This window comes from Ambystoma mexicanum, chromosome 7q (assembly GCF_040938575.1).
Source record: "Ambystoma mexicanum isolate Mex_15411 chromosome 7q, UKY_AmexF1_1, whole genome shotgun sequence".
Lineage (NCBI taxonomy): Eukaryota > Metazoa > Chordata > Amphibia > Caudata > Ambystomatidae > Ambystoma > Ambystoma mexicanum.
In genome coordinates this window covers 320898068-320918725 of record NC_090941.1, presented here as the reverse complement: position 1 = coordinate 320918725, position 20658 = coordinate 320898068, and the positions used below count along the sequence as shown (strand labels likewise).

Genomic DNA, 20658 nt, shown 5'->3' with positions numbered 1-20658 from the left:
ACTTTCCTACTGAAATGCTGTGCAGTTTTTACTGCTCGAATAGCTGGGCCTGTTAGGGTAAGTGGGCATACAAATACAATTGAAATGCAGGTGACTACAGTCTTCTACTCTGTAGTCAGTGGTCGAAGTGGGCGGGAGCGGTGCTTCTCTACTTCTACTAATTAAGTGTTACCGTTCCTATACTTTTATTTTAAAAAGAAACCGTTCCGGAATGGTTTCGTTTTAAAATAAAAGTGTAGGAAGAAGTTGAAACTTGCACTTTCAGTGCAATGCACTGAATGTTCCCTCAAAGAGCAGGTGCATGTGTTTGGTGGATTGTATTGTGTGTGGGAGGGGGCGTGGCAATGGGGTCTGTGGGGAACTGTGCAGGCCAGTAGGGAACATAGTTTGTCTACTTCTTTTCGTACACTTCGACCACTGTATGCAGTGTTTCACAACTTGGAATTCTGACTGCATTATAAGCAATAAGAGTGGAACCTATTGTTTGAGTAGCACTCACCTTAGTGGTAAACATTACTATTGTGTATTATTCTTACTAGTTAATAAAGCTCCTACTAAAATGGATACTTGTCCATTTACAAGGGACAAATCCCACATAGTCATCTGATGTTCAAATAGCATCCCTTGTGAACGGCCTAGACCACGGATGTCCAACTCCTGGCCTCAAGGGCCGTAAACATGTCTGATTGCAGGATATCCCTCATTAATATTCATGAGATCACAATGATTCTAAATGTATGCACATTTTGTCTCATAAATATTAATGAGGTGTATCCTGAAATCCCAGCAGGATTCCGCCATCGAGGCCTAGAGTTGGACAACCCAGGCCTAGACCTATATCAACTAGAATGTCTAAGAAGTTAACCTGAGAAGACAACTTGACATGTTATTATAAAGATCAAGGGAGGATGGGTTGTGAGAGACAATACTACTTATTTTTAGCAGGACCTCCTCCATAGCCCTGGCTATGATGAAGCCAGATAAAGCCCTCCTGGGTGAAATGTCAAGAGGCTTTGTGAATGAACTTTCACACTGATTTGAGTTTAGCTGCAACTGCTATAAGGTGGTTAAATGAAAAGATATGATTTCACTTCAAAAAGAACAGTTCTGGAAATGGTGGAAATGGTTGAAAAAAGTAGTGGAACTGTTAACAAAAAAAGAATTAAAGTAGTGGATCTCCAGTTCCTGCTCATTTCAACCTCAGCCCAATTCACATTCTAAAATACATAAGAAAAAGATTGAACAATATGCTTGATTTTGGTCACAAAAATCAACACCTTAACAAAGGCGTGAGCCAACACCGGCGCATGCTGCAGGCAAATCCCCACACTGCTTCCAAGAGATCACCAAATCGAGCTGGCGAGAGCCTCTGTAAAGGTGATGCTAGCTTATTACAATGCTATCTATTTGGCCTTCCAAAGCGGCTCACTGAACATACTTGAAAGTAGCCACAAAAGCACTATATTGGCGGCTGGTGAAGTCATGGGTCACATTCAAGACATCTAACTCATGCACAACGATCCGGCATATGAATTGATGCACCATTGCATTTCAGGCACACACTTCCAGTTAGCAATGTCACACCTGATTGTCCAAATTGCTGGCAGAAGACAAAGAACTGCAAATAGATTGCATAGGCTCCAAAGTCAAAAGATCATGTGCATTGAAAACCCAAGCTTGAAAGCAGCACCACACCATCTTTGATTCAGGACCCACCTGACAACCAAACTATTTAGATGAGCATTAAATCAAGATTTGCAAATAAATGTGAGAAGAGCTACCAAAATGGTGAATGGCTGACACTACGTTTCTCTCAGAAGATACTCAAGAATGTAAACTTGTAGACAATATTGCAAGGGTCGAATGGTGTGGAATTCAGATCAGTTCTTTAGACAAACACCAGCATTAATTACTATTATTTGAGTTGCAACAAGCAGCCCCAGTATTTTCAGTCATGGGGAATGGGTAAACACGCATATGAAGTGGTTTGCTCATCAATACTCAGCTACATAAACCCTAAAAACAACCCCCAAGATATAAGCATGATATATGTAGAAGGTATTTCCAACAGGGCAGTATTCGCAAAGTAGAACACGATTTCCAGCTATGAGATTGAATGAGGTGGGGGGTGGGGAGATAATACCATATTACTGTGTCAGCACGCTTCTACCTGTGGCCTTTCATATAATGAGCTGATGCCTCCAGTGAGATGTGTTCCCTGCCACCTTCAGTTGCACAAATTGGACTTAAATTGGTGCCACCTGTGAATTGTAAAAGGAATACTTAGTACTGGGAAAGTGATGTCTCGCCGGATGTAGACATAGCTAGCCACTATAGGAGGGATGGCACAAGCCCAGCAGAAACTTTAGGCAACTTAATGTTTATAAGAAAAATGCATGAAAGGAAAATACAGAAGACATTTCAGGGACGAAACGACAAAGTGTTTTCGACAGTGTAAAAGGGGTAAAAGGGGCAAAATTGGGAAATGTGTCTGTTCAGGTAGTCAGATGATGGCCCTCATTACGACCCTGGCGGAGTGGGTTTACGCCAGCGGTATTCGTGGCGGACCCGTCCGCCCTACTACGAGTTCCCGTAGCGCCATGGAGCCTTTCTCCGCCTGGTTTTTCCGGGCGGAGAAATCCATGGCGCTACGGGACCTTGTTGTTAATTACGCCACCGTACTTTACGGTGGCGTAATTAACGCCTTCCCCACTCCCATTATACCCTATGGGGCAAAAATGGGAATGGGGAAGGGTAAAATGGGGATTGGGGATTTACCGCCCCGCCAAGGTCGGAATGGGGCGGAAAATCCGCCAACCCCCATGGCGGTATCGGCAGCTTTCCGCCGTGCTCCAAGGTGCATTTTGCACCGCGATTTCCGCCAGGGTCGTAATGAGGGCCGATGTGTGTAGTTGCTCACCCTGACATTCTTCTTGTCAAAAATCGGTTCTGTAACAGTGAAACCTGAATATGAAACATTGCAGCTTTGTTTTTAGCAGAGTGTACACCAATATACTTTGAAAAACACACATTTTACTTGCAAGTGTTGAGGCAACCTTCTCATTAAATACAAACACTTGTGGGCCGTCCTCTTATGAACAATAGTCTCTTGAATTAAAGTTTAACCATTTGAAATCATTTCCATTTGATGGTAAAAGTTAATGCTAAGAGTGAAAGAAACAAAATCAATGTAATTAGGTGTCACCTGACCCAGTGCCAATTATGATAGCCATTATAACCTGGCACTTACCAGGCAGCTGCAGGATTACGTTGGATACCCTACACTTTTCTGTACACCCTCAGACCACATACTACCAGCTGAGATGCAACCGCAACATATATATCCATAATATACAACAGACAATACAGTTCACGTGGAACCCTACAGAGAAGTCTGTCATGTGGCAGAACACTGTCCCAGAGAAACTATTTACAGAAACAACCATAACCACCCGTGAGCCATAAAAGTCTGCACAGGTCCACCTTGGAGTACACAGGTCAGGCTCTAACAAAAACAATACAGTGAAAGGGAAATATTAGAAGCAATGCCTACTACTAGAGGCAACAGCTGATCAACCTAGCTAATACGCATCCACCTGTTGAAAGCTCAGGAGTAAAGTGGGACTGAAACATGTAAGGACCTGTCTCAAACCAAGATCTGTCAGACAGCGCATGATTGGATGAGAATGCTTGTTGAATTATGTACATCTTAGTTGTTGTTTACATTGACTGTATTTGAAAGCCTGTATATGTGTACATATGAGGGATGTTATATTGTACTTGGAAGGCGATTGATTTTGTCAATTGTTTTATTTAGGGTGAGATAGCATATGCAAAATATGGTTGAAGCACAATATAAAAAAGGGTGAAAAGAAATATAAAAAAATTGCAACATATATGTTGAATTAGTGAACACAGGAAATTGGACAAACTTGAGTAAAGACTGTTTTGCTGTTATCCATAATATCATATTCATGATGTAGTTGGTATTTTAGGCTACAGACTTTCACATGCTCGAACTTGGAAGCCCATTGTTAAAATGTAAATGTGGAACTATAAATCCAGCATGCTTATGGTTGTTGGCTAACATGGCAGAATGTGACCTTTAAGGCAACAAGCGGGCACATTGGAAACTATGGCTTGTTGAGGGTGTGCACCAATATTGCTTACTGTTGGGGCAGTTACAATTATTCTTTACAAGGCCCACATGCCCTGATGGGCAATGCGGATCACAGCGTTCATTTTAAGCCGACATTTCGTTTTGCGGAATATTACATTAAAATGTATATTAGTGATTTCCAACATGAATTATGACGTAGACAATTCATTGAATAAAAAGGAGAGTTGAAACGCAAATCAAGAATACATATGCAGACAAAGGGGTCTTCCAAAGGGAAATAAAACAGAATGGCAAATTGATGTCATGAGCACTGCAGAAACCTAGCATGCCATGGCTACAGAGCACGGTGGTGGCACTTAAACTGCTCTCTTGTAAGCATCCCTGTCCCCAAAAATGCAGAAAAGGGTGCTTTGAAGTGTAAACACGGCTGTCTGCCTCCTTGAAAACCTAAAAAATGGTTGCTGTTTTTTTGCTTACTGCAGGTTGGCACTAACTAGGGATTTGAAGTACCATGATGGTAACCACCATAGCTGGACTTCACAGGCCACAGGTCATTCCCCAAGTCTGTTTCTTTGATGTCTTATCTTTTGTTATTGGGCTGGGCAGACACAAGTGGGAAATGGAGAATGCTAATGGCCCCTTTCCCCGACAGGTCATAGCTCACTGGGAAGGGACCATTAGCATTACAACGCCCCCTCATCCTGTGTATTCTCCACCGTAAATGCCTGCACCACATCAGCCTGAAACCAATCAGCCTGTATGCACACTTGTACATTGTATGCAGAAAATGCTTGTGTGAAACAATTCTGTGATGTGAAGACAGGTAGGGCAATACACAGAGATGTCTGGTTGTCTTGAGCAGGTAAGACATGTTCAAGCATCAGGATGTAATTCTTTACATACTCCTTGATTTCGGGAATAAGGAGTGTTTCAAATGGATGTTCAAAACAAGGAAAGGGGTGTTTTATAAAAATGGGGACGGGCACGGGTACAACTTTAAACTAGAGTGCCACTACAGAGCAGCAGATGACGAGGGTTTCCATAAGGCAACGAACACCCTGGCACGTGTTTGCATGACCCGAGGAAGCGATACTCACTCCTGCACTGCCCTGGCTATGGAAAGAGCTGTGGATCCAGTTTCGTTCACGCTGTCTAAGGTCACGTTTGGCAGATCGTCATCATCACTGTCGCTTTTGATTAGCCTGGGAGAGAGTCCTCGAGGGTCAATTTGTGCTGTGAAAAGAAAATGCAAATACGATTAGAGATACTGGCATGGCACAGGACTCGACATACATATGTGCATGTTTCAAATCTATTCAGTCATGCAATCCTGTTCGAATGTCAAATGAGGTCTACACCGCCTGAGCCCAGAGATGCATTATGTAATGCTATACCACTCCCTTGTGTACAGTGCAGATCTGGCACTGGTGTGATCCTGTTGCATTCTGGGTGGCGGTATAAAAATGCTGCACTAGTGTAAGGGCAATTAGCCATAGGGCAATAAAATGCCCTGTGCAAGAAAACATTCTTATAGTACATTGTTGCACCAGGGAAATGTTTGCCGTAGTCCTAGCACCAGCACTCATTTTGCCTTGGTGAAAACATGTATTTAAATGATGTTTTTTTCCCTAGTGTTAATTGCACTTTAAATGCACTTGCACTGATGCAAGGTTTCTGTGATATGGCCCTATTTTAGGGCTACACACTATCCCGGGTACCAGTAGATCAGATGTAGATCTAGATGCATATCTGCAAAGGTGTCCAGACAGTGTGCGCCCTATAATATAGCCTTATAGGCTGGGGGAGGGGTCGTTATTGCAGGATAATGACACACCTTCAAGTTAAGTTTGAGAAAGTTAATTGTCCTATGCGATAATGACCCCTCCCGAGGTCTAGAAGATTATTAGCACATAACGGTAGTTGCAATGCATGTTTTGTTTTGGTGCTGAAATAAAAAAAAAATGTAGTTCAATAATGAGAAAGTAAATCAACAACGTGATTTAATAAACTAGAGTGGATTTATTTTGTAGTATTTAAATAGCAAGCTTGTCTCCGTACAGTAAGTATTTCAATTGCAAACTTGGTTAAACTCTTCTGGTTTTAACATTAGAATGCACTCGGGATCGTGTAAAAGTAGAGTGCTCTCCAATAAAACAGTCAAAGCATGTTCCCATGTGTCAGCTTTCTCTGTGTGCCAAATAGGATGTTGCAGGGGAAAAAGGTTCTCTTAGAGAGGAAGTGTCTTGCTGAAAGGCATCTTGCTTAGATATTACATTGTTTTTCCCCGTCTCCGTTTGAAGTCAGAATGTTCGGAATGCAGTCAATGCCAGTAGTTATTGGGGGTGGTGCGATGACAGAGCCTTCTTCAAGTAAGGGTAAAATGGCTCCCACCTAAAGAGAGGGTCCCACATGGTTGCCTAATAAAAAGAAGTCAGTGCCCATTTGTTTTGAAACCAAAAATAACACGTCATGATATTGTAATGTGTCCTGCAGATGCTATGGGTCTGATTCCTGGCTTTTATTGATAAGGGTGTTCCCATCTGATGGATGATTTCTGTAATACATTCTATTCTATTCTATTTTCACTGTAGTTCATGCCCATATATTCCCCACAGAAATGTCAAAAATATTACCAGAATTGTGCTATGGACTAGTGAACCAACAAAGTTGAAAGTCATATTGATTTGAGTGCGACAAGCATTCAGGAGATAGCTCAATGTGTTAAGTGCATGTTTCAGGTATGTGGGTGCATATGCCATGTCACAGTAAACATTCTGGCACCAGCAACTTGCCCTTTCCTCTCAATGAGGGTGATAATATACTTTGGTGACAGTAGCTCCTCTGCTGAAAAGTAACACAGCATCAGTACGGTGTAGGGCTAGAGCTCAGTTTCTCCGAAAGTGGGTTATAAAAACTGGGTAGTCACCCCAATAAAGAGCATAAACTGTTAGTCATGAGAGGTGATAACATAGCCAAATTCGAGAATGTGGATCAAAAGTGTTGAGGCTCATATCCCTGCATTGACACAGTAAGTAAGATACAGTAACCCCGGCGGTAGCCGTGCCTGTAAAACAGGCACGGCTGCCGCTGGAGTTGAATTTTTTCCGGCACATGGCAATGAGGGATTACCGGCTAATTCCGACATTGCCGGACCCGGTAATTCCTGTCAGTTCCCATTCCCATTGAGCCCCACAGGGCTCAATGGGAATGGGGACGTCGGATGCACCGGCACCATTCAGAATGGTGCCGGTGCATCCGACATGCTGTGCTCGCGGGTGCCGCTAGGCCCGCCAGGTCAGACATAGCAGGCTGACAGGTGCCCGCGAGCACAGCTCGTAGTATGGCAGTTCGGGAACTACGGTACCAGAATGCTTACCGGTACCATAGTTCCCGGACCGCCATGCTTATAATGAGGCCCAGTGTTCCTGGAAAAATCATTTTATTTCAATGCATAGCACTGTGCTGCCTTCTGAAAAATGGCTTGCCTTCTCACATGCTAGTGGCATTGTTTAGCCCATTCCCTATCATTTATTTAGGAAGACCATTAGCGTGCAAAAATAATGTGGTCAAGTGCAGCCATCGCAGACTCGACTAAAATCCCAGTTTCACCTTTTAATCAATGTGTGCAATTCTGAGCAGCTTATTCAGTATCATAATGCGCAGCCTTTTAAAAAAAGCAGTCGCAAGATATTACAAAATATTCAGCCCATGGAACTGACTTAGGCCTTAGGGTGCACTCTTGAAAAATATCTCACACATAGCTTTACAGGTTATAATGTTGCCCAGTGCTTAATTTGTAAACAAATAAGTGGTAGAACCAAATATTTTTCAGCACATCCGTTTCATGTCAATGTGGCAGCTTGTCCTGGACTGCTCCCCCATCCATTGCTGCTCCCCAGAGTGCCAACACATTTGGGGTTGCAGCTGCAACGCCCATTGGCTGAATAGAGGAGATGTCTGCACCACCCAGAACAGATAGGTGATTTAAAAATATTCATCAAAATAAATAATGTGTCTTCAAATGAGACACCATGGGCTTGATTTATAAAAAATGTTTAACATGGGAAAGTCCCATTGAAAACATTTTTGTAAATTAGGCCCCAAATGCTTAACTGCTTCTTTAAACACATCACTCTTGTTATCAATTTCCTCTGATTCCATAGGCAGCAAGAGGAACATTTTGACAGACTATTGTGAGAAACATAATGGCGTCCTCATCCATAATCCCCTTGGACCCTCTACGCAGGCGGCCAGGGAAAGGCCATCGGTTTTGGATCTTGACCCAGGGGGTGGAGAAGCGAGGGAGGATCAACTGGGTGGAGGGTCCTTGGGGATTGAAAGTGAGATGTTCTTAGGTGAGACCTGGTATTCTGCATTTCCCTTTCAAGAAGAACCCTCTATACCAGAGGCAGTTATGGGATATTGTTATTCATGTCCCATTGACCAAGAAAATGATAGGAGATATCACCAGTCCAGATGCACCAGAAAGTGGGAGAAAAGGATTAAGGGTAAGATGGGTGAGACATGTTATCCCCCTTTCCCTGTTGATGACCATCTTTTATGGTCTATTATAAGCCAGCTCCCCTCATTTCCCCACATGTGACACTTGACAGTACTGAGACGAGGTAGACGAGACTGAGAGTAAAGCACACTATGCCATGTCACCACTTTAGTACTGGAACGAGGAAGATGTCTGCAAAGTTTAGTGAAGGTCAGGCATGTCCTCCTAATAATAGTCAGGCACATCAAATTGGAATTCCACACCTGCAACCTGTCAAAAGGTTGCAGGTGCATAAAAGGAGACAAAATGTGCAGCAACAAGAGAAACAGGGAGGCCTGTGGAAAGGGGAACAGCAGGGGGCCTGTTTTCGGAACAGGAAGCAGTGGTGGGACTGTGAACGAGCTAGGATGCGGCCAGAAGCCCAAAAAAGCTATCAAGCACAAAAAGATTTGGAGCAGGAGCCTCTGTGGTGAGAAACTAGCTGGAGCTGCAGGAGTGTGGGAGTGAGCAGGACGCTGTTCGCGTCCAGGCGGAGGCAACGGAGCACACAGCGAGGCCAAGCAAGCCCTGAAGTGCAAGCAGGGCTCATAGCAGTTGGCCCGACAACCTGCGAGGCTGGAAAAAAGCAGCAGGAGCCACCAGGGAACAACGCCAAAGTCTGGTGAGTGTCGGAGAGGCACTCAGCAGATGGGGGCATTCCTAGCGGGTGGCAAAAAGGTGATGCTTTGTCAAACTGAAGGAAAAATTTGAAATTAAACGTGCTAGATGCATATGGGAACTTGAAATTAAGCATATTGAACATTTGTTAAACACTGAACTGAATGAAACTTTACAATTAAGCACACTGAATATTTGGTGAATACTGAGCGGAATTAAATCTCGTAATTAAGCTTGTTGATCATAAAATTAAGTGCTGCTTTATGGGCAAAGCAAATAATAAAAGGCAGCCTAAGGGAAAGTGCCCATATGACAACAACATTTGAGAACATGCACCAGTGTGAAAAAGGTGGGACAGGAGTAAGACCACCACAAAGTGAACTTTACAAATAAATGCAGTGCGGCAAGGTCAAAGACTGGCAAGAGGTGTGTGACATACTCTGGCAGAGCCAGGAGGCTACCAGGAAGAAGCTAGAGAAGTGTAAATAGTAACCATAATCCCAAGAGGCCAAACAAGGGAAAGGGATCTTGATTGCGCGACCTGTGATAGGTGTACCATTTGGTCTGATAATTGCGTCTAGATCAGTGACCCCTGAACTTTGAGAACCAAAAGACATTGGGGAATAAATCAAGAAGTGGCATTGCCAGTGAATGGATGAGGCAATAAAGGAATATGGTCAAGATGACCTTGAATTGGGTTAAATATTTTGTTTGAAAGACTGACATACGTGCAAATGGCAGAGGTGAAGTCTTGGGGAAGGGAGCCCTGAGAAGTGAGGCATTAAACCTATTGTCTTGAGAACAAAGTCTCAAGACCATTTTCCTTTGAACTGTGCTGCTTGGAACTTGGGGAAGGGAATCCCGAGGATTTAGTGGAACTGTATTACTTTGTGTGGGAGAGATAATTCTGAGACTTTTATGGAACAATTTTGAACTTAGTGAAGGGGGGTGAAAAGGAAGCTAAGAGCTGGAAGAAGCTCTGAACCTTATGTTGATCGCTATTTCTTTGATTATTGATATCCCTGCACATTGCTTAGTTTTATTTGTGAGGGGAAGCATAGGTTTCAGACACAGACAGACTTTTAAATTGAACTCTTTGACTCAGACTTTCCTAAGTATCTTTCAGGTAAGGAAATCCCACCTTAGCATAGGGCAATTTGGGCCTTCTACCAACCTGACATTTACTTTAATAAATCGGTTTGTTTGAACTTTGATTCTGTTGTCTGCGTCTTGCTTCATGATGCCCTCACACTATCCACACAAAATCGAGGAAAGTGCTTTCTTTATATAGTAAAGAGATTGAAAAATGCAGACAAAGTAATTATTGAACTGCTGGCTCGTGTCTTTGCTCCACTATTCACAGCAATGTAAGGCTCTGTGAGCTGGAGGCCTGACATGCTCCTGCATTAGTGCACCCCATCTTGCTGTATACTAAAAGAAAACAGGGACGTGCCAAGCTTAACAAGGCATTGCATGTTCCTGCTGAGTGCCCCCACCAGTATATGCGAGTAAACAAAGCATCATACAGACACTGGCACATATACATGCACATGTCCACCTGCCAGCTGAACTAGTGAGCTGCACCTGATACCATGGCTGCTTGGCTGCTTCCCAGGCTACCCACCACTGTGGCAATGCTGCCAGATGTACTATGGGAGAGGCACTAAAGTTTTGTAAGCTGACTATAACAGTGCGATGGTATAACCAGAATAAGTGTGTGGTGCTGTTACATTCTGGTTCATTGCTATTCATGAAAATGGTTAACTAGAACATTAGCAATGTCATGGCTCATACTGTTGTTGCTTGTTCTGTAGTAAGATTGACTGAGTGTTAAAATAAAGTTTTCAAAGCCCCACATCATAACTGAGCCTGAGGTAATACGTGGCAGTACTCAGTAATTAGTCCTGTGGCTGTGCCCTGGCAAACACCACCTCCACATTAAGCCCTGGTTGGTCCTGTATCCATCCATCTGCACTATTACATTTTGTGAGGCTGGTACTAAATTCAGGGTCTATGCTGGGGAATGTGTACATTTTTCATCCAGCTACTGATCTGTGGGCTGTATCTGTACTACATCCTGTTCACCTTCCTCATGGCTGCATTTGTTAAAATGTGTCTGTGCTCTATTCCCCAAAATCCCTTAAGATTGCCTGAGGGCCACAATCTCCCATTGCACCTATTGCATTGTTCTGTATCAGGTGTTTTCCAAGGCATAGATGGGTCACTTTTTCACAAACATCAGCCAAGTAGTGACTTAGCACAAGAAGAAATGTTTGATAGGATGGATTCACAACCACCTAGAAACAGCACACCCCACCCACACTTCCAAGACTTTCCAAATCCAAGAGCATCAGGAATTGTATGAACACGCATGAGAGCTTACCAACGATTAGGAATGTAACAGAGGAGGTGGCCATAAACCTTTAAGGACATTAATTGTCACAGGTGGAGCTATCTGTTCTTGGTAATGGTCTATTAATTGTGCCCAGAAATCATATGGAGTCTTTTTCAATGACTGTATGGATACTGAAACCATAACTGATACAGGATTAACATCAATAGTTATTCCCCAAGACACTCAGTTACAGAATTAGATGATTACCTTTGAGAAATGTGTTTTGAAAGATATCATGACCCTACAAACACAAGTTAAGAAAATTAGACACAATCTATCAAATGAAAAGAAAATGGACCTAAACACAAGTAGCGACTTAGTTATCAAGCTAGCAGATAATGGATGTGGCATAGTGGTAATGAAGGCAGTTCAATACGAATAGCTGCTTAACGGCTTACTCAACATCCAAGAGGATTTTAAGAATCCTACTGCAGAAATTCAGGAAATTATTTTTGAAGCAACTGCTTTTAAACTCCATAGAAATTGGGATTTCATAAAGCGAGTTTGGGTATTTGAATATCCCAAACAAAGAATATTTCTAGTTTTTCTGTACTTCATAAAATACCCAAAATAGTACTGACCTACTTGGGGCTAGAGATGAAAGCATTCCAAACAAACAGTGCTTTGGAAATAGATGTGAATATAAAATTGATCCCACTAATTGCTCAAATGAATACATTTAACAATACTTATTGTACATTTTCAATCCTTCCATTGATAGAGTTTTATAAAGCTAAGGTTATTTCATCCCTGCTCTATGGACTGGAAGTACTATATCATTCTCAAACAATACATTAGGCTCACATAGAAGGCAAGATATGGAAAAAAGGTTTTGCATTTACCTATGAGCTGCCCCATAGCTAGTTTGAGATAAGAGCTGTGTCTCCAATTGTTAAACATGTGTTTGGATTGGAAGATTCTAACACTGTTTAGAGTGATAGTGATGCAGTGTAAGAACTCCATGTATGAGGACCTTTTAACAGACTTAAAATGCGATTTCAGTTTGGTTCTTTTCAAACTGCAGAAATATGGAGTCTCTCTTCTGGAAAACTGTGATCGCTCTATCCTGGTGGTGGATAATCCGACTGGTGTTAAGCAGGCATTGGCTCATGCGGATTGGAGTCTAACCCTTGCACAGATGCGAGCCTTGAAAATTGCTGGCTCTGTATCAGTTTTTGATAAACCAAGGGGCTTTCTGTCCAAATACATGATCTGTTTTCCTAACCAAATAATGAGATCGGAATTTTTGAGATTGAGGCTCAAATTGATTAAAACGGGGGAGATCCATTTGATTCGAGATAAAACCATAGCGAAAACCCCTAGATGCACTCTATGTCGGGAGCAAGTTGTACAAACTTTGCATTATCTCCTTATTGTTTGCAGGGGTACAATGCGGATTGGATGCTGTGTGCTGAATCTTTGGGCATGTTTGTATCCACATTGGATTGGCTATCTACTGATTCTTTTTGGTAATGTCTAATTGCGGACCATGAAAGACGCCTTACTGTTGAACTTTTAAAGGTTTCACGTACTTTGGATTTTTATAAAATTTAAATAAGTTTTATATAATCCCTTGATCTTTTTTGTAATAAGAATGGTTTAATGTGTATGTTGTTATATATTTGTGCTTTCTATTGAGTGTGTTTTTCTGTTTTTCTTCACTGTATTAGGAACGATTGATGTTAGTTTGGCTTTCTTTCTTAAACATGTTTTCTTTTCTTTTTGTGAAAAGTTGAATTAAGTCAGCTACAACACAATAAATATGTATTTTTCTAAAATAGTAAAAATTCTCCAGTTAGACCAATAGTGGCAGTGTGTAGTGCTATATTGGAGTCGCTCTGCAAATGTGTTGACTATTTTCACAAAACATTAAGTCTGCAAACCAGATTTTATTTACAAGACATGACCGCAGTCATTAAAACCTTTGAAGGCATAGTTGTAGAGGAAGCAAATTAATTATCAGTAACCATTCCTATACAGCCACAGTAGGTAACCATTCCGCAAGATGAAGCAATAGAATACATTCGACATAAACTTACTGTCAATTGCTCTATAAAAACAAAGTCAATTAAATAATAGATTTTTCCTACAAACACGAGGCACTGCTATGGGAGCAGCCTTTTCAGCTACCATAGCGATCTTATATATGTGAGAATTTCAAGATAAATGTATCTTCACAACACATAATCCCAACTCTGAAAATATCAAAATGTGGAGAATGGGCATTGACGACATCCCTATCATCTGAAATGGAGACACTGACACACTAGAGCACATTTGTAATTGAAAAACAAATTCTAATATTCTATTCACTATAGTATACAGTAATCAGGATGTCAACTTTGTAGATCTTTCAGTCAAAAATCTGAATGTAAAACTGACATGCACATAGTATAAAAAACCTAATGACAAAAAAGTGTTGCTCCATTACAAGAATTATTACCCACAGAGCTTGAAACATAACCTACCATTTGGTCACTATCTGAGATTACGTAGGAACGGCACATGACTAATGGATTTTTAACATCATGCAGAAATACTTGACACTCTTTTAGCAACATGAGGATATCCCCAAAATTACTTAGCCATTCCAAACAAAGGTTTACCCCAGGGGAGAAATGGATCATAGATAGGAGAAAATCAACTACATATAATAGATTGACATGTATGACTACTGTGACAAATCCAGGGAATTCGTCCCTTATCCCCAAGTCGAAGCCACACCCTTTGGGACAAGGGAGGTGAGCCCACTACGCTTAATTCTCCTATCGGACAGGGCAGTTGTGATCCCACTGCGGGTGACCCCCCACCCACTTAGGGGACAAGGAAGTGGTTTCACTCCCCCTCCCTTTAACACAGAAGTCCAAGAGTGCATTGGGTAGGCGTCAAAGGCAGAGATTGTATTTACCTTTCTAAAATCTATACAGAATCTCCAACTCCCATTAGGCTTCGTCGTAAAACACAATGGGAGAGGGCCAGGGACTAGTGGGAGGTTCAATGATATTTGCCTTCAACATCAGTTCTACCTCTTTAATAACAAGCTCTTTACGTGATTCTGGTAAGCGGTAAGGTCGCAAATGTATTACCTTGCCTGCTGGGGTGCGAATGTGATAATAGATACCCTTTACTCTTCCGGGTTCTTCTTGGAACATGTCAGGAAATTGGTTTATCAAATCCAAAAGATATTGATTTTCATCGTTTATGAGATCAGGAGGAATAAGAATGATGTTCTCAGCTTTGCTGGGAACTAAGCAAGATAATATAGTGGTGCTAGACTCAGGAGAGTTTTGTTTTCACTCTTTCAACAAATTCACATGATAAACCTGTGTCTTCTGTCGACTATCTGGTTGTAAGATCTTATAATGACAGGGGCCTACCTGTTCTATCACTTCGTAAGTTCCATGCCATGTAGAGACTAACATGTTGTCAGATGTAGGTAATAATACTATAACTTTCTGACCCATTGAAAAAGATTACAATGAGACTTTCTGATTGTAGAAAGTCTTGTGTTACTCTTGGGCTTTGGCCATATGGGTTTATACAAGTGATCGTACTGCAGCCATATGTTCCTTGAGTCTTGTTGCAGTTTGAAAAATTGCGATAGGGGCCCTGTTCTCTCTCCTCCCAAGTTTCTCTGAGCATGTCCAATGCATCTCTGGGCTCCCTCACATAAAGTAACTCAAAAGGAGAAAAATCCAGTAGAGACCTAAGGAGTTTTCCGGACTGCGAACAATGCCCAGGGAATCATCTGATCCCAATTTTGCATGTCTTGATCCACTAACTTCTGCAGCATGGTTTTAAGAGTTTTATTAAACTTTTCCACAAGACCATCTGTTTGTGGATGATATATGGAAGTTCTCAGTGGAAGTTCTCAGTGTAGTGATGTGTAACAACTACCTAACCTTCCCCACGAGCTTACTCATAAAATTAGAACCCTGATCTGTCAGCCTCTCTTTAGGAAAACCAACAAGAGAAAAAAAGGGAATTACATTTTTTAAGATTTGTTGAGTGCTGTTAGCTCTGAGAGGAAAAGTCTCTTGATACTGAGTATCATAATCCACGATCACCAGAATGTATTTATTATCCAATGTTGAAGTTTCAAGAGGGCCTACAATATCTATCCCAATCCTTGAAAATGGATTCTCTATAATGGATAAAGGATTCAAGGGGGCTGGTGGTTGCATATAAGTACTTGTTTTCTGACAAATGTCACAAGCTTGGACAACATTTTTAAAATCTGCATGGATTCCTGGCAAATAGAATTTTGCGCTAATGTGACCCTGAGTCTTTGCATGTCCTAAATGTCCTCCAATTAAAGGGGAGTGAGCTACTCAAGGACTACCTGTTTATGACTTCGGGGAATGACTAGTTGGGTTCTTGTCACTCCGTCAGAGGTAATATCCCTTCTACACAACATCCCACTGGTTCAAGAAAAAGAAAGGACCACTTTTTCTTTTCTCCTCTGATTCTGGCACCACCTGGTTGAATGCTTCAGATAAAAGGGGGTTGTTCCTCTGGGTGAAGGCTACATCAGGAAGGCTATCGGGCTCTTCCTCCCGTCTTTTTAAAGGTGTAGAAATCTTTAGTGTTTCACCTGCTTCTCCAAAGCCCATGCTTCCTCTCTCTGTGTCCCCACTGACAGTTTCTTCCCTAAGTTTGGGAAGTGCTACTCTTTTGAGTATCCCTTGAGCCACATTGTCCCATGATAGAATTTGAAAAATTTCCTTCCTATGATTTTGTAACATCACCTTTATATCCACTCTGAAATCTGGGTCAGCCACCCCAGTCAGGACGTCCATCCCAAATTTCCAGACGAGCACTCACTTTGGTGGCAATCAAATATCCATTCCATGGGGAGGTATTAAAACTAAATTTGTAGGTATCCACCTTCTTTCCACACTTCTCTACTACTACAGATATTGAACCCCACAGAACCTTTTGTGGCTCCCGTAGAATCCGAGGCTGTGTCACTCAACATTTCATATTTTGCGCTTCCCCAACTTGTGTCGGTTGAGCTGCATCCCACTCCTTTCACCATTTGAGAAACAGACCATTTGAGAGACAGACAACAAAGATATAATTCAACCAAGTTTTATTGAATGGTGAGGATGGTATAACGCCTAACTAACCCTATGTTATGGCAGTTTTCCCTGCCTAAAGGAACCTAAAGAAAGTAAATGACCCAAAGTCCAAAAGCAAACGTCTGTCTGTGTCAAAACCTATGCTGTCCTCAGAACTATAACAAAGCTAGTGGGGCATGTTGTCAACCAAAATCAGGGTTCCAAGGCAAATGTTCAAAAAGTGTTAATGCAAGTATAAAAGTTATCTGGTTCTCATTTAACATTGTTCCATTATAATCCCTTTTCAGTAGGAACTGTACAAGTTCTGAAAGTACATTTTGGGGGTTGCTGGTATCACAGTTCACATCAAAATGAAGATCTAGGGTTCTCCTTTCCTCAAGTTCAAATGCAACAAAAACTTCATACAACGCTGAGGTCTTGGGACTCCCTTCCGTAGACAAAGATTCTCCAACTTTACATCTCAGGGTTCCCTTCCCCAAGATGCTCTTTACTTCCAAGTGTTGAACTTCACAAGTTCACAGGCATATCGATTCACAAGTTCATAAGAAAAAAATATGGTCTGCCTGACCCTCCTTTGGTAAGTTTCACCAATGTTTTACACCTCCTTGGAGCTGGTCAAACTTTCAGTGGCTTCTGATTAGGCGCAGTTGTCAGACTGCACGGTCCACCCATTACGGGTCTCGCAAACAGAAGCCATAAGTCTTGCTTGTGATTTGTATTTGGATGCCAGCAAAGTTGACTAAATGAAACCCACTAGTCTAGGCGCGGTTGCCAGACCACACAGTCCACCCATTACAGGTCATGCAACCATAGGATTTACATAGCTGATATTAAATAGTTCACAATGTTAAATTCTTCACTTTATTCCTGAGCTGTCTTTTTGCCAATAAATAGCTTTATGCAGTTTCTGTTATATAGGCTCAAGCAGTCCCTCTTGTTAAAGTCAGTGGAAGATATCTAAATGTTCACTGTGTAGGCTCAAAAGCTTCTTTTGACACTTGTACTGTCACACCGGTAACGCTACGGGTTCACTAACCTCTTTCGTTGTATTCAATATTCACAATTGGTGTGCCTCTGGCTCTTCATAAAGTTCAACATTCAAAATTACAAGTGTCTGACTGTTCGTGACTTTCAGCATTCGGCTTCATTCAGCTTTTCGTTATGTTCGGTATTCAAGATTATATGCTTCACCTTAACAGCCCCTCTGGGAGTGCCTGGGAACATCAATTGGCCTCTGACACTTAACGGACTGCAACTCTGCTCTGCCGGGTGATCACTCTCAGCACACCGACTTTCATGCTGGACTCTGCCTCCGCTCTCTGTAGCGGTGGCGCTTCGCCTTCCTTCCCCATCTGGCAATGTATTTCTCAGCAGGACTCCTGGGAACCTTGCCGGTGTCTCAGCACCTCGGTGTCTCACCCCTTTAGCGCTGCTTCTTCCAGCTACTCTCCTCCTGCACCTTCTAAAGTTCTCGTGTACCTCGCGCACCTGCTTTCCCTACTGCTCCGGCTTCCCCCTTCTCTTTGGTTTCTCTGGGCACCAACATTTATATGTTCCCTGAGTGTTAATGGGCTGCAGTAGAAGCAACTCATTCTTAATTGCCTGACCTTATGTACACCCATCAGAGGGACATGCCTGTTATCTCTGGCTACAGGCCTTTAACCCTCTCTTCTTCATCACAGTACCAAAGTGGTTTTTACATGGAGAAATCTGTATTACTCCTAGCCTAGTTGCTTCTTCTTCTTACCAGTACTCAAGGGGAATTTAAAGGGGTTGATGGAATAAGACTGACAATAGGCCATAAAGGCTAAGGGAACAGAGGGTAGGTCAATATCAGGAAAGGGGGGATACCATGTCTTACCATCAGGCACCCTCTCCCCAATCACCAAAGACCATCCACTCCCATGGTCGGGATCCAAGAGCGATGCCCCTTCCCTGGCCAGGGAGCTAGATGTGAGAGTATCTTCAGGTTTCTCACACCACCTATTCCATGCGCTCCCTAAATATACAATTATTCAGCTGGTGTATGATCTTCATGAGCACAGGACCCTGAATTGGGTAATTGAACAATGCCACCAGGATCTATGAGGTCCAAAAGCCCACTGAGAATAAGAAGACCGCCAAAACTCCTAAGTTATCCAACACACCTGCTACTGCACAGGTGGCAGAGGGGAGAACTACCCCTCCCTTGGCCCTGGAGACAAGGGGGGCCTAAAAGTAACCCTTATGCCAACAAGTTAATTGGAAGGCAAAAAGGACCCCCCCACTCTGGCCCAATCGAAGGCAGGGGTCCAGAACAATGATTCCTCTGACCCTGCCACCAATGTAAGCCCTAGGTATAAGGGTGCCAAGCCAATCTTGGGGTATGCATACAGTCCCCCAGCCCAGGAGGTTTGGGGGGTACCTATCAGGTACGTACTGCCCCTGGAAACATCCCTCCAAACTTCCCTCAGGAGAGAAGTATCACTCTACCTCCCAATCTGAACTTGTTCCCCAGATACACCAGAACCAGAACTTCCAAAATAATCCTCCTCTCTCTTCCCGATTCCAGAGCAATAGATCCCTGAACTCAGCAGAAGCGGGATTCAGAATGGAAAATTATGGGGGAAATTATTAGCACCCGAGCTACCCCAGGAGAAGGGACAGTTACCCTTTCCAGAAGCAGCAGAGGTATGACTCGAGACCTCCATTCAACCCAGAAAATGTCTTGCAGCTGGAGCAACAGGTCCAGCAACTGACCAATGACTTGGGGTGCATGCCGAGGGCTCAGTCCAATCCTCAACTAACCTTGCCTCCCAGAGTTCCCCAACACCCAGGTCTGATGCCTCAGGGGAGAAATGGCAGGAGAAAATATCAGAAGAAACATTTAGTGCTGTGAAACCAGACGACGAGGAACCTGCTCAAATTCTGACAGACATTACAGAAAAGGTGAACAGTTGTTTTTACCCATTCAGATAAATGAGGGGGAGGAGCTTGTGCTCGCCAGAGTACGCATGAATAATGTAAGGTGTTTCATCAGCAGAAGGGTTATTCAGGAAACTCCCAAAATATCATCACATCATTCCCACAATTACATTTATTGACAAATGGGAAGTAGGTCTGGAAACTCCAAACTCCAAACATCTCCTGTCCAGCAGGTGTATGCTAAACATTTCAACTGGCAATAGAAGCATAGAGCATAATTGTTGAGTCATGAGAAATGTCCCTTCCAACTTTTGTTTAGGCAGTGACATTCTCAACCAATCACAATCAATTTGGACCTAATTAATAATAAAGCCTGGTCACAACTGGCAGGTAACCCCATAGGCTTTGACAACACTGAAAAAGCATTCCGGCCAGCTCAATTGCTACCTTATGTGGTTGAAGTTCAAGTGTGAGAAGAGATTACCATCCCAGGACAGGTGTGACAATTCACTCTTCGCCTCAAAATTAAGCGAGACAGAACCTCAAACATCAGGACGCCTATATAAATGTAAATTCCCACCTCCAACAACAAGGTTTGTATTTAAATGTGACACCTCAAGTAGACCTAGAAGACTACCCTATTTGAATATTGGTGGATTACAGCGACCCTCCAAGTATCACTTTAGGCGCAGACACCTTTATTGGAATGGCATTGGATGCCCTACCTAAATCTATTGATTTACGTAATGAAATTGTTAGGAATCTGTGGAAAGGCCGAGGACGGCGCTTAGTGCTTGGCAGGAGGAGATAAACTACATTTCCCATTAGGCTTTAGGATGAGGGTAGTTCTCCTCTATCGCGCGCGGCACCAGCTGCTCATTAGCAGCAACTGTTAAAACCCGCCGCCGCCCGTGCATCGGTGCAGGTAATTACTGATTATCGGCATGGGCGGCAGCAGTGTTGGAGCCGGCATGTGGGAGCATATCTGACGCCGAAGGAC

At 42.7% G+C, this 20658-nt stretch overlaps 1 protein-coding gene across 2 annotated transcripts in view; it reads right to left on the bottom strand.

Moving 5' to 3' along the window:
• KLF12 (KLF transcription factor 12) overlaps positions 1–20658 on the bottom strand; it is a 1402590-nt gene that overhangs the window by 367572 nt on the left and 1014360 nt on the right. For both annotated transcript variants that reach the window (XM_069639836.1, XM_069639835.1), the window contains exon 7: positions 5218–5353. In XM_069639836.1, the coding sequence (XP_069495937.1) occupies positions 5218–5353 (136 nt within the window). The remainder of the gene's footprint in view (positions 1–5217; positions 5354–20658) is intronic.